Source organism: Protopterus annectens, chromosome 8.part0 (genome assembly GCF_019279795.1).
Source record: "Protopterus annectens isolate FY-2018-M chromosome 8.part0, PAN1.0, whole genome shotgun sequence".
NCBI lineage: Eukaryota > Metazoa > Chordata > Ceratodontiformes > Protopteridae > Protopterus > Protopterus annectens.
This window is the reverse complement of record NC_056741.1, coordinates 1899180067-1899194722: the sequence shown is the minus strand read 5'-3', so window position 1 is coordinate 1899194722 and position 14656 is coordinate 1899180067. Positions and strand designations below refer to the sequence as shown.

Genomic DNA, 14656 nt, shown 5'->3' with positions numbered 1-14656 from the left:
GAGTGTGCAAATATCAATAGTTCTTACTCATGGATAAATTTTCATGTAAAGATGTTAATACTTTTAGCCAGAGGTTAGGTACTGCATCTGGGCCTGGGGTTTTCCAATTAGGAGCTTTCCTTAACTTTGTTTCAGTCTCTCTGGCTGGTTACTTCATCCCATTTCATATCCTGTACATTTGAACTTTTTATTCTTTCTTTTACTTTTCTTATCCATTTAGCATCTTTGTTATGTTCCACAGGATCTTCATAGTTCTCCAAAACATATATTTTTTTTTTTGTGGTGTTTTAATTGTTTTTGCCTTGTTTCCCAGTTCTCTAGAAAACTTTTTGGGTCATAGATACATGGCTTATTTTGTACTTTTCCTTTATATTTAATTGCATATCTTCTACGTTTTTCTGCCTGTGCTGATATTTTTAGTTTATTACTTGCAATAGTGCATGATGTATCCGGATCTGTTCTGATATTGCACATTGCTTTTGTCACTTCTGTCTTTCTAAGTATTTTTGTTGATCTGTTCTCTCTTCTATACTCTTCTAACAGTGACACTTCTTGTCTCATTTGCTTTGTAGTTTTCTCTATATGATACGTCCATGATGGCATTTGATTGCTCCACTTTTCATTTCCCTTATTACCCTGTGTTTTTGTGGTAAGACTTTATCTGTTATTAATTTTAGCTGCACAGTAGAATATCTTTTTTTCTTCTGTTATATCAAATGAATCTCTATGGACAGTCCTAATTACTGTGTTCATTTGTTTTATCAAACTTGTAACTTTTTGAGTTTTATTGACTTTCTGTAGTTTTCTTTCTTTGAAATGAATATGTCTGTCCATTTCTGTTAAGTCAAGCAACTCTTCTCTTAGATTATTTTCTTCTAAACTGAGGGCACATTCTTTGTTCTCCATTTCCTGCAAACATTCTGTAGAAAAGTCCAGAGCATCTTCCTGTGCCACATTCTCTTCAGTGTCACCCGTTGCTCTTTCATATGTGAACTCCTTTACCTAACACTCCACAACATTGACTGTGTCAGTTTCCACAGTTTCTTGTTCCTTCCCTTACTGTGCAACTCAACTGAACATTTGTACTGGTTTCCTGTAGAAGCCTCCAAAGTATCTTCATATGGCAACTGATCATCTGTTTCCCACTCCACTGGTTTCTCCTTAATTTGGGGATCCATCGATCTATCCTGTTGTGATGGTATCCGAGTTAGATTTTCTACACTAAATCCTTCACCCTGCAGGTAATCCATAACCTCATTTTGTATTTCTTTAACTTCTCCAGTACTAATCCTGTTTTTCTACGTTTTTCTTTGTTTTCCTATTTTTGTATTGTAAAATTTTCCATGTCTGAATGCCTTTGCCTGTATTTCTCTTCAAATATCTTTGGTGCTGCTCCTTTTGCATTGATTAGTTTTGCTTTCTCATTTGCATAAATATTGCACCACATTAACTCTCTTTTTCTGTCCCATGTCCATATTTCTTATTCAGATGTCTGCTTCTCCTCCTGTTTCTCCTTACTTTGGGGACTTGTTGTTCCATCATGCTGTGGTTGTAACCTGCGTCAGAATTTCTACGCTAAATCCTTCACTTCGCAAGTATTCCATAACTTCATTTTCTATTTTTTTTAACTTCTAATTTATTAGTCTTCTGTTCTAACATTCCCACTTTATGATCTTATTTTTTTATTGTGAAATGGGTCAGACATGGCTTTGTAAGTCAAGCAGAGATCACCTCTGAGTAGACGATAAGAGACTAAGAACAGCTGAAGTTTCTTGAGTCTGTCCATGTAGGCCATGTGTTGAAGGCGTAGGATTCTTTTTGTGAGGTACTTTTGTGGCCTCTCCAGCTGTTGTAGGTGTCTCAGGTACATGCCAAACGGGGCATTGTATTAGATGATTGGTCTAATGAGGGATGAGTAGAGAGGGATGATGACCTCTTTTTTTTTTTTTCCTGGATGCGAAACCTTTGGTTATAAGATCTGCCATGTACAAGGACTTTCTGACCACAGTGGCAATGTAGTGGTCAAAGGTGAGGTGGCTGTCGACCTGGTGTTCAGTGGTCTCCCATCAACGTGGTAATTCATGGGAACTGAGTTTTTTTTCCAAAGGGGATGATAAGCTTCAGGCCATGGTTCTGACACCAGTCATTGTTCTCTGAGAGACCCTTTTTTAGGATGTCTGCGTCACTTGGGTAGTTGATAATGACTCCTAGCTTGCAGTCATCAGCGAACGTGGTCAGCCAGAGTCGTCCTATGTTGGCCTGGACTTCTGAGAAGTAGAAGCCAAACAGGAGCGGGCCCAGGACCAAGCCCTGTGGGACTCCACTCGTGGCTGATTGACAGTCTGACTCGGAATCTGCAACTTTCACTCTGTGGGTCCTGTCTGTGAGCCACTTTGCAACCCATCTAGTGATATAGCTTTGAAAAGTCTCTAGATTTTTGTTCTTTCTATTTTTGCACTTACTCAGTCACTTCTTTTTCCAAACAGCCCAAAGTTTCTTGGTCTGTATAATGTTTTTCATACATATGTTGTATTAATGAGCACACATTTTTATTTGAAGCTTCTGACAGGTTTTTTTTTTTTTTTTTTTGTGGAAGTATTTTTCTTTCCTCTAATTTCTATCTTAATCTTTTTGCATACCTTCTGTCTGGAAATTCTGGGCTATAATAGTTTGGGCCCAGAGTTTGGAGATTACCTGTGCCCTTGTTAATAAGGTTCATAATGATTCTTTCCATGGCCTTTCAGTTGAGACTAGTCAAGCTTATGGACCTATAATTCCCAGGATCAGTTAATGGTCCCCCTTTGTGCAGAGGGATTACTATTGCTGTCCTCCATTCCATAGGAACCATGGAAAGTTCACAGGCTGTGGTTAAGCAGGGATCTAAGTGGGTCTGCTAGGTCATGTTTTAAGTTGTTTATAAGGCAATCTGGGATGTTCGGTCCTATTGATACTGTGCTTTTGGCCTTGGAGAGTACTGAGATGACCTACTTTGAGGTATGAATAAAAGGGACCGGGGGTGAAATCTGCTCGAAGTCTGTCAGCTAGCAGGTTGATTATTACCTCCGGTTGAGTATGGAGGTGCCATCTACAACCAGTTCAGCACATAGCTGTGTATTCCCTTTTAGATTTCAGAAGTAGTTAGAATGCTTTGGGATTATCATTGGCTAGGTAGGCTGTTTTTTCTTTGTAATTAGCAGACTTGACCAGATCTCTAATTTGTTTGTTTAAGCTAGAGAGGGATTTCTTCCTCTGCTGAGCCAGTTCCCTCTTGTTCTTGGGCATTGCTTTCTTTCTCTTGTTGTATAACCTTTTTATACTGGGGGTCCACAGGGTGGCTTGTTTTATCAGCAAGACCTGGTTTTTAATATGGTCAGGTACAGCCGATTCCGTACAACTGCTTAAGTGGTTATTTAAGGGCATGTACACCTCTGCATAGCAGTCTGTGTTATCTGTGCTTGAGGGGGCTTTGAAGCTTTTTATGCCATCACTTAGGAGGAATTTTTTTTTTTTTTTTTTTTTTTTTTTTTTTTTTTAATTCTTAGACATTTTGTGTGCCATTCATAATTTTCAGAATGCCCCTCTTGATAGATGTTCTTTGAACATGCAGGGTGTTGACATAAATTAGTGTTACTCGTACTAGCTGAGTTGCAGCTGGATTCCCTAACATTTGAAATGCCTGCTTTTGTTGCTTCTTTTTCCATCTGTAGACATTTGGACTGCATTTTAGTTTTGAATTCAAGCCCTACTGCCTGTAACATCCAGCATGCAAGTATCAGCACATGGTATTTGAGGTGTACTACAGCTGACATATATTACATGATGGAGAATCTCTAGGCATATGTTCCGAGTATGCATCAGCAGTTGTTGCTGTATGTTTCATTGGTAAACTTTCAAGTTCAGAATCATACACTTTTTTTTTTCTCCATTCACATCATAGTGGATGCGCTGTTATTGCCAGCAACTGACGATGGCCACTTATTTGCATCATCATGATGTTTGGAATGGTGACACACACCACCTTGTGTGTGGAAAATGCTGTATAAAGGCCAGCAAAATTAAACTTTTTAAATTAATCATCAGCAGTGTTTGAATTAAAATGCATCATAAAAACCAACAGAACACCTATGGATTCAGAACATTTAAGGACAAGGCACCATTTAAAGATTTGCCCACTTATCATGCTATCTTTAATATTCTCACTAGTTTTATAAATGAGGACTATACTAAGTCAAATGGCAGTGTGTCTCTAATACAACCGACTAATTTTTGGATCACTAGCTACTGCAAGTATAAGTTAATGATATGATAGGATCAAAAATGTTTAAATTGCATTGAAGATTGATTTAATGTTTTTCAGATACAACAGTCATTACATTGTGTTAAGATTTAATAATTTTCAGTGTGCATTTAAATGAACTTGTTTTAAAGGATGCAGGTTCTTACTTCATTGTCTTACTGACATATATAGTAGGTAGTGCTGTATTTTTTCACTCAAAGATGGTCAAGTAGATATGCATTGGAAGATCTTGGATCGTGCGTAATTTTATGAAATACAAGTAAATTAGTAAAGGATGGGTGTTTGGACAAGTACAGTAGCTTATGGATGAACTTCAGTCTACAAAGAAATGTACAATAGTGAGTCCTGCCATGGTGTATCTGTTTTCCTGTGCTTGTACGTTAAGAATAATGAAAAGTGTATGCAGTGCTTTTTCCTACTGTTTTACATCTTTACTTGTTCATTTTTGCATCATATTTTGAATATAGTTTTAACATTTTAAATGGACATTTTACAAAAAAGAAAATAAAATATCCTGCTGAATAATATGAAATTTGATATAAATAATACCCAAAGAAAATGGGTGTAGTACAAGTGCTTGTGGGCTAGTAGCTTGTGACACACTTGCTATAAATTGCAAGTGCCCTAACTCCCACTATTGTGCTCAATCTTTTTTTTTTTTTTTTTACCTAATCCATCTGGCACCTCACTCTACTGAGCTACATTGCCTCCCCCCAAGCCGAAGACTCTCGCCTAGTCCCTAATCTTAAACGTAACGCTGTCCATCCGAAAGTCCTCCATTGCTTACTAAATCTAAAACTCCACTCCCCCTCTACCTCCCTAATTCTAAAGTCCTGATATTTCTCTTACCCCATAACTCTATTCCCTGTCTCTAAAGCTAAAACTCCGTTGCTACTCCTTACACCTGAAGTCTTTGATCATGATGTAGCCCAAAACTGTCATTCTGCTCCCTAAATTAACCCTCCACTCCCTAAACCATATCCCTCTCACAGTCGCTGCTTGATGCCCTAAACAGTACTGTAACCTCCTCGCAATTGTACTATATGGCTGCTGCTCTAGCCTTTCTTGAACTCTGCTACTGTGTTTGGGTGATGTCCAGCACCTCCATTTTCTGTCTGCTCATGATTGGCAGTGGAGTTTTACGGTGTCGAGTTGCCAGCCCGGCGCCCAACCTTCCACAGAAGGCACACACACACTCACACCTAGGGCCAATTTAGAGTGTACAATCCACCTACTGCATGTCTTTGGGATGTGGGAGGAAACCGGAGCACCCAGAGGAAACCCATGCGACCACAGAGAGGACATGCAGACTCCGTACAGAAGACACCCCAGCTGAGAATCGAACCAGAGAACCTCTTGCTGTGAGGCGGCAACGCTAACCGCTGCACCACCGTGGCTTTCTACAAGGTGTGTTAATCCCATGCATACCATTACAAACAGGCTGCTTGGTGGGGGCTTGTCCTTGGAGGACTGGAAACCCTCCTGCCTCTCAGAATGGTCAAGTTAGCTTAGGCTGGTAACTTCCATCTTTCATCTTCTTTGGCAACAGCTTGAGGATTCTTGATAACATAGCACAAGAAAAGTAGCTCACATCCAGCACTACTGGTTATTTGGTCAAAGCCACAAACTGGAGTACTGTGTGCCATGAATACTGAGTACTGCTTAGACCTGGTTTGTTTTATGTTTCTAGTAGGTCAGTGATTGCTTATTGAATGCTTAAACATGTTATGTAGTGAGGAAATGAAAATGGCTGCCATTTTTAGTATTTCTTTCAAAGAAGTGTTACTTATTTCCTGAATGTGGTTGCTGCACTACTTCCTTTCAGTGATAAATAAATTGTCTCTGAGGTGCAATTTAGTAATTATATGTTTTAAATTTCATCATCGCATAGTACAATTTAACTGTAGTCTGTAGCTCTGAAAGTGCGTTCCTCAGTCTGCTTCTCTGTTATTCTTAGTGTGCCTATTAGCCAAACTGAAGAAAAATGAAATGCTCATGCTTGGGGGGGGGGGGGGGTACTTTGGAGCCTTAAGATTTAAAGATTTCATTAGCTGACTGCTACCAATTCCTAGTTGTAAATATTAAAGTTAGGAAGTTTAATAAAAGGCAATTTATGTGCCTGTTGTAGTGTTTTGTCATTGTAGATAGTGACACTATTCTGCTTATTTGTAGTGTTTTCTCATTGTAGATGGTGACACTATGCTGCTTATTTGTAGTGTTTTCTCATTGTAGATAGTGACACTATGCTGATTATTTGTATACTTTTGAACCAAGTGAATAATTTAATACTGAGTTGAAGCAGTGGCACCAACCAGTTTTAAATCATTAATATAACCTGAAGCAAAAACATGGTGCTTTGATCTTTGCAGGCTACTTAAAATGATATTACCGGGCATTTTTTCTGTAATCAATACAAGGGAAAATACATAGTTGAATTGTAAATAGTGACTGGTATGTTCACAAAAGAAAACAGATATTTTTTGCTTGTAACATTTCTTTTAAAATGAATGCAGACTTTAAAAAATGCATCTTTTTTATACAAATTTATTTCTGATTATAAATCCTTATGCAGCAGTGGTGGTGCTGCGGTAGCATTGTCGCCTCACAGTTAGATGTTGCCCGTTCGATTCTCAGTTAGTGCCTTCTGTGTGTCGACATGCGTGAATGGGCATTCCTTCTTTGAAGGTTGTGCATTAGGCCCGGCAAGCCAGCACATAAAAATCTGCTGCCAATCATTAGCGGACTGGAGTTCCGCTGTGGTGACCCCTAACCGTGAAAAGCCGAAAGACGCAAATGCAGTAAGTAAATATGTTACGTTACTCTAAATCTGTTACTTAAGCTGTGCATCTTTAAATTGCTAGGACTTCAGTCATCCTGTTGGCATTCACAGTATGCAGTTCTCCATTAATTTTCCTCATTTTATGGGTTTTATTTTATTGTCTTTAGGTGACGAGTTCCAAGAGCTACAAAGGAATTTTATGGATAGCTATTATATGGAGTTTGAAGACACAGAAGAAAACAAACTGAGCTATACTTCTATTTTTAAAGAATACGTAAGCTTCATTTTTTTCTGTGTTTTGGAAGAGTTTTAATTTTTGTGGATGATGTGTGTTAATAGCCATGTTTTTTTTTTTATTATAAAGGTATCTGGAGCATATTTCATATTACTTTACTCATTGAAGTTGTCATCTTCATAGATATACATTTTGCAGTTTCACAAAATAAATACTAAAACCATTGCCATCTTGTCATGGCAGTAATGTACTGTCTCTGTAAGCAGGCAGTTGAGTACCAGGTTGAATGTAAACATCTGCTGAGCGACGACAGGAGCTGGGTTAGGTTCTGGAGTCTATGCGATTGAAGAGCTTCTAAAAGGTGGCATGAATTGTGCTAGGTTCACAAGTCTCCAGAATGTAAAGGGCTGCTGAGAGATGACAGGAGCTGGGTTAGGTTCTGGAGTCTCTGCGACTGAAAAGATTTTAAAAGGTGCCATGAGTTGTGCTAGGTTCATAAGTCTCCATAATGTAAAGGGGTGCTGAGAGGTGCCGGAGGCTGGGTTTTATTTGTATTTTCCAGGGTAGAGCACTGATCTCCATGGTCCTTTTTCAGACTCAGTCCGGGATCAGTGTGTCATATTCCTGAGTTTTTGGAATATGAACAGTTGCAAAAAGGTAGCAGTCGCTAAGCACTGTTTAGACAAGCTGTGAAGACAGGTGAAGGTTGCTAGCCTAGCCAGATAGAATTCTGTAGATAATTTTGTCATTTGTAAATATTAATATAAGCCACAGGCATATTCTCTTAAATGGGGAAAAAATGTTGATAAATGTTAAACTTCAAAAATATAACAGTGCACTCTGCTGTAAGAAAGCTAAGTCAAGCATTTTATGACTGTCTTTGATCTTTAAAGTTGGCTCCGATATGTCTGGATGAAGGAATTCTGCCTATTGTCTTGGGGCCAGAGTTAAAGGCTAGAATTTGCATGTATAAATGTCCTTTATTGCACTGGTTTCTGACCAGGTGTAAAGAATGTAAATGTAGTTTCTTTTAGCCTGGGAACACAAGAAAAGTGTGAAGAATGATGTCATGTGAAGCAGCTTTGTGTTATCAATTTAAAGAGAGAATCAGAGCGCTCAGAGCAATTGTCTTGAGGACATCAAACATCATCAGCACTGCTTTGCTCTGTATGTAAGTTTATTTTAGAACTGTGTATTCTCTTAGAAATAGCTTGGAATTAGGAAGATTAGACTGTGTTTTTCTGTGATGTCAGAACTTTTCTACGGTATTATTTTAAGTATTTCTCTCTGATCTCTGAACTATTGACTGGCACTGTGTAATAAGTATTGTATTGTATTTTTATTATTTATTAAATATTTTTAAACTTTTCAACTGTGGTTATTTTGTGTAGAGATAATTTAAGCTGTAAGAGTGCATTGCATGTATATAGTGAGACTGTACCAAGTCACTCCAAATAAGTCTTGACTGTTTGGTTGCACTTACATTTGGATAATAATATTGCACAGCAATAATTGGACACCCTTTTAAGGGCCTTTGAGTAGCTGACCAATATTAGCTGGGTGGTAGCAGTGATTTCTACCATATAGTCTGGGTAAAAGGGGCACATCTGGAGAACCTGTGCCAGCCTTCCCCAGGAGTGTCTGTGGGGTTGTACAAACTCTTATCTGTGTGTGTGTGTGTGTGTGTGTCAGCAACTTAGGCAGAGCCACAAAGCTCTGGTTGGGCAGAGAGGGTGCTGGAGGATTTAGCTTGCTCAGCTGGCTGAGATCTGGACCCTATAGCTGTGCCAGTGGGGGAGTCCGATTGGGGACCTGGAGGGAAAGTGAGCAACCAGCCCCAGACTGACTGTGATTTCTGTGTGCTCTTAAGGGAAATTGAACTTTACTGTGTGTGTATTTATTACCCTTTCCCTGTATGGATGCCCCTCACTGGTGTTAGTGGTGAGGATTTTGAGGCTCCTTGATTGCTGGGCCAGTGCACGGGCATCACACAAACATTACATTTTTGTGTGTGTGAAGTTAGCACCATTACAGCTTTATTATCCTTCCTCAACACTGTCTCTATAGCCATTGACGACCATAAACTTATTTCTTGCCTATTCTTGGATCTTTCAAAAACCTTCAGCACTGTCTCACACTTTCTTCTGTTGCACAAACTGCATAACCTCAACTTCTCCTCTGATACTGTTACATGGTTCTCCAGCTTACCTCACTGATAGATCTCAATCAGTGAGATGACACTGTGCACTCTACCCTCCTTTCCCTGTAAAAATGGGTGTACTCAAGGGTCTATCCTAGGGCCTTTACTTTTTAATATCTTTACTAATCAGCTCTATACCTCCTGTCCTCAGTCATCTTTAGTGCAATACGCAGGTGACTCTGCAGTCATCACCACAGCCAACTCTCCCTCTAAGCTCTTCTAAGCTACTCAGGCATCTTTTAACTTAGTTTAAACATGGCTCTCCAATAACCATCTCATCCTTAGTCCTAAAAAACAAAGCTGTTACTCTTCCTACCTAAAACTTTCAACAATATTAAACCCTTCTTCTCCATACAGTCCCTTAATAACACTCGCATTCAGGTAGAATCCAATACTAAGCTCTTGGGCATAACCATAGACAATCAGCTTAAATTTGACTTGCATGTTAATAACTGTATCAAAAAGACTCATTCAAAACTAGGGCTTCTTTACCGTAACAAGAAATTCCTTACCTCTGAAGCCAAGATTACTCTTGCTCTTACCTACCTTCTACCCAGTCTAATGTACAATTCTCAAATTCTCAAATCTTAACTCAGCACTCCTGACCAAACTCGAATCTACCTACAACAAGGTAGCTAGATTTGCTGCCCAATAAACCTACAAATGCCATCACTGTCTCTCTCTAAAACACATAAACTGGCTTGAATTACCCTACCAGCCTCTTCTTTCTCAGCTCCAGATCATCCATTCTGTCCTGTACCAGCCTTCCTACTGCCCAACACTATCCCCTCTCATCTCCCATTATTCTCCCTCCAGACCTCTCCGAAACTCTAACCAAGACCTACTTCAAATCTACAAACCCAAGTGTAAATTTGGGTGCAACATGTACAGCTATCACCCCACTATTGCCTGGAATAGGCTCCCACTAGAAATGAGGACCCTTACACATCCTAAATAATTTAAGACAGCCACCAAAGAGCACTTTAAAAGTCACTGGTCCTCCCACTGCACTCTCCCTCCTTAAACATCCCCTACTTCTCATACCTTAATCTACTTTCTGCCCTTAACTCACTCTTCTCACTAGCTGTCTAATCTTCCTTGACTACTCTTTCTACTGTCTTCCAAAATGTGTTAAGCAAATTGCCTCAGAAAAACATTCTATTGTAATTGTCTTGCCTTCATGCAACTACATCATCATAAAACTGGGTTTTTGTAACCACTTACCCCAAAAACTATACTTGTATTAATGATCTATTTCTTTTTATACATCTTGAAATAGTTATGCTATACTCCTGATTATTGACACTGTATAACATTGTATTGCTACTTAATGCCTTGTAATAATCCTGTAACATTGCTGTTTAATGCTAATTTATAATGAAAATTGTATAATATGTTGGAGCTTTTTTCCCCGGGCCTCCGCTGAAAAAGGGCTCTTCAGCTCAGTCGGACAATCCCGCTCAACAAATGTAAAATAATAAATAAATAAATAAAATTGTATTGCTTGGTTCCTAAATATATTTGCTTTGTAAATTGTCACAATGTGTAGCTGCATGAATTGATGAAAATGGATCTGTAAGGTTTATTTTCCAAGAGAAATCCTACATCCATTGAAGATGCTGCCTTTTGCCATCCTTTAATTTATCCAGTTGTAGGTCACCTTCGCACAGAGCTAAGCAATGATTTTGATGATGTGGCCTCAGAGTACTGAATACTGAAAAATGCAACAACGCATGCTTTTAAATACAGGTCAAGAAATTGACATCAGCTGAATTCAGCACTGCCATGTCCTCCATAATTGTTGGCTGTCAGGCAGCAGAACATTGCAGTCCAGTAGTTTCTGTTTCCTGCACTCCTAAGAAAATATGCAGGAGCTGGCAAGGTCCTTTCCCCTGTTTGTCTATAAATGAAGAGGAGATAAAATGAGATTCTTCATATGACTGAGAATCTACTTAGTGATGAAATGGATGGGCCCATTTTGTTGGAACATTGAAATCTGTTCTTCGGTACTAAGTTTATTTCATTTCACCTTTAATAAGACAACAGGATCTTCTTTTACAATTAACATTTTATTTGGTTGTAATCTTTCAATGTTGTAAATATCTCCAGTGCCCTAATTTCTAAAACAGTGTATTTATTTTCTTGGAGATAATACTCTCTTTTTATATGTGGAGAGAGTGAGATGGAGGCTGAATGAGGAAACAAGTTTATTGTAGCTCTACCCATGTGAAACCCCCCCCCCAAAAAAAAAAAATAATAAGCCAATATAAGTTATTCTGGATGTCATAAAAGAAAAAAATACTAGTTAGTTAAAGGCTAGCCGGTGGAAAAAAAAAGTAAAACTTGGATTACTTCACTTCACGTGATGGGATTGGTTTCGCTTAAGTTATCCAGTTTGTTCCCTTGACATGATAGGACTGGTTCACCACTAGGAATTAACATCGTAAACGGTTGTCTTTGTACAGATCAAGCTTCTCCCCCATCTCCCACAATGCATCACTGCTTCCTTTTACCTTGGATCTAGTTTGGCAATGTTATTGTTGCAGTGATCTTCACTGTCTTGAAAAAAAATGTAAAATACAGCTTAAAGCTATTTAATTCACAAAATACAGCTTAAAGCTATTTAATTCTGGTTCTTTTGATAAAAAAAAAATATTTTCTTAGTCATTTACCTTTGGGTGTACTGCGGTGGTGGTGCTGCGGTAGCATTGTCGCCTCACAGTTAGACGTTGCCCGTTCGATTCTCAGTTAGAGCGTCTTCTGTGTGGCGACATGCATGAATGGGTGTTCCTAAGCTGAAGGTTGTGCGTTAGGCTCGGCAAGCCAGTGCATAAAAATCTACTGCCAATCATTAGCGGACTGGAGTTCCGCTGTGGCGACCCCTAACCGGGAAAAGCCGAAAGACACAAACAAACAAGTCATTTACTTTTGGGTAGTTGCACAAAGTTGTTCTCTTTGTGTTCCCCATTTCCTTCCCTTCCTATTGTAAGACCGTGGGCCGGATTGATGCGCTTTGCATTGTGGTTATTGTTAATGTGTACTAGTAGTAGCAGCTATCATAGATAAGGCCTCAAGGTTTAAGAAATCCATCCAGTGCAGCCACAAGGTCATCCCCCAGGACACCCATGATTTATACATGGTTTGCCTGTAGTTGGAGCATATAAAGGAACAATGCAATATTTTCAAGTCCTTTGGAAGGAGGATGCTTGAATAAAGGATTCATTTTTAGAAGTGTTCTCTCTTCAGATGAAGTGAGAAAAGAAGAGAAAGACGAGCAGAGGAGAAAAGAGAAGCAGTCTTGGGATACCTCTTGTCCCAATCTGCCCAGGCTGTAGCAGCAGCCAGCCAAGGCCTTCTTTCAAAAAGCACTGACCTATCCTCAACTGGACCCTTGATAAGGATCCAGCCCCAGTACTGTATCACAATTAGCCCTTCAGGGACTATACTTCTTAAAGCTCAGAGATGGTCATCATGCCTGAGTCTTCTCTGAGGAAAAGAGCAGAGACATTTTCTGTGGCGATGGTGCTATTCAGGTACATGGAGTGCAGGTCCACTTCTGCTATGTGCTCCTGATCATCGAGGTCTCTCAAAACTCCATCTATGCAGTACTGCTTGGAGCAGATGATAATAGCCTTCGTAGAAACTTGAGATGTCATATCATCCCCCTCTGTCTTTGGGTGGACACGTGAGAACCCCAACTTTCTATGTCTTCAGTTTCTTTCTGTTGCCTGGGTCTGGCACTAGGAGACACAGAGCAGACTGTGATACTGATCTGACTTATATTGGTGCTGATATGCTGAGACCCTTTGTCCCCACCTATGTTGCTCATCTGTGTCTTTCCCCTTGGTGTCAAGAGTGACCATGCCTCAAGAGATTGAAACAATGTTGAGATCTGCGAGTCGCTTCTGAGTCATTGTCCCTTAGTGCTGGACTATCAATTGTGTTCACTTTTTAGCCACTGAGATTGGCTTAGGTTCTGATTTCATTGGCATCCATAGACACTCCATGAACCGACTCACCACTTCCTTCAGCTGTCTCAACAAATACCATCCTAAAGCTTTTGGCATTGAACATTAGGTCAACCATGAGGAAGCTTTGAAAAGTCCCAGAAAAGACACCCATTGGTATCACATCTGTCCTCTTTCCACTTGGATGATTCCCCTCACAGGATTCCAAGAAGAGGCATTTAGACTCCTAACACACTTGATCCCAGAATTCAGACTTCAGTGAAGGGGAGAGTTCTTCACAGTCTGTTTTGGATGATCCTAAATTTGAGGAAGCTATAGAGGTAATGAGGCAGAGGTGTAACTGACCTGTAGATCGCGCCTCTCCAGATGAAAAGATTCTGATGGAGACTTTTTGAACTGTTCTTTCTACATGTTGGGTGGTCCCCCTGCTGACAAGGTAGTAGAAAGGACTCCGCAAGAACCCAGTGTGACTGAAGTTAGTCCAAAGAAGTTGGACAAGATACTGCATCCTGATTAGGACAGGCCATTTTGGCATAAGGGTCCCATTGCTGACTTCATTGTGGTAGTGGTGGTTACTATAAGAGAACCCAAAAATGAGCCCTTCGCTGTCCATCCTCCACATAAGGATTCCTGGGAGATGGACACAATGGGGAAGTGGACCTGTGTATCAGGTACCTTTGCCATGCCCACTTTAACTGATGCATATGAATCCGTTCCAGCACAACCTAGCTGAGCAGACCCTAGATGCGTTGAGGCGACTAGTGATACCAGACACTTGCAGATAGTTGGAGGTGTAGGTTTATGCTGTGTTCAACATTTTTACCATCTCCATGTGCTTGCTACATAATGTGGCTGATGGAACAGCTAGAGCTGTGGGGGATGGGTATTACTGTGAAGCACTATACCTTGCTCTGTCTTTGTGACTTTGCAAAGAACAAATGTCCCATCTGACAGGTCCTTTGTTTTTGAACTAAAAGTCAAGAAAAAGTAGAAAGAAATGAGCAAATAGACAAGACTTTGTCCACCATGGGTGTCAAATTTACAGATGCCAAATATCGTTTTTGAGGAGCCAGAAGGGTTGTAAGAAGAACTTGTGCCTCAAAACATCTCTGTGAAAATCCTCTGACCAGCTTCAAGATGCAGAGTCCACACAAGGGCTGCAGTGTCCCCTTTAGTG

At 39.8% G+C, this 14656-nt stretch overlaps 1 protein-coding gene across 2 annotated transcripts in view; it reads left to right on the top strand.

The window, feature by feature from the left end:
* Positions 1-14656, top strand: part of LOC122809706 (ADP ribosylation factor like GTPase 2 binding protein) — a 355290-nt gene that overhangs the window by 131954 nt on the left and 208680 nt on the right. For both annotated transcript variants that reach the window (XM_044081399.1, XM_044081398.1), the window contains exon 4: positions 7244-7350. In XM_044081399.1, coding sequence (XP_043937334.1) covers positions 7244-7350 — 107 coding nt within the window. The remainder of the gene's footprint in view (positions 1-7243; positions 7351-14656) is intronic.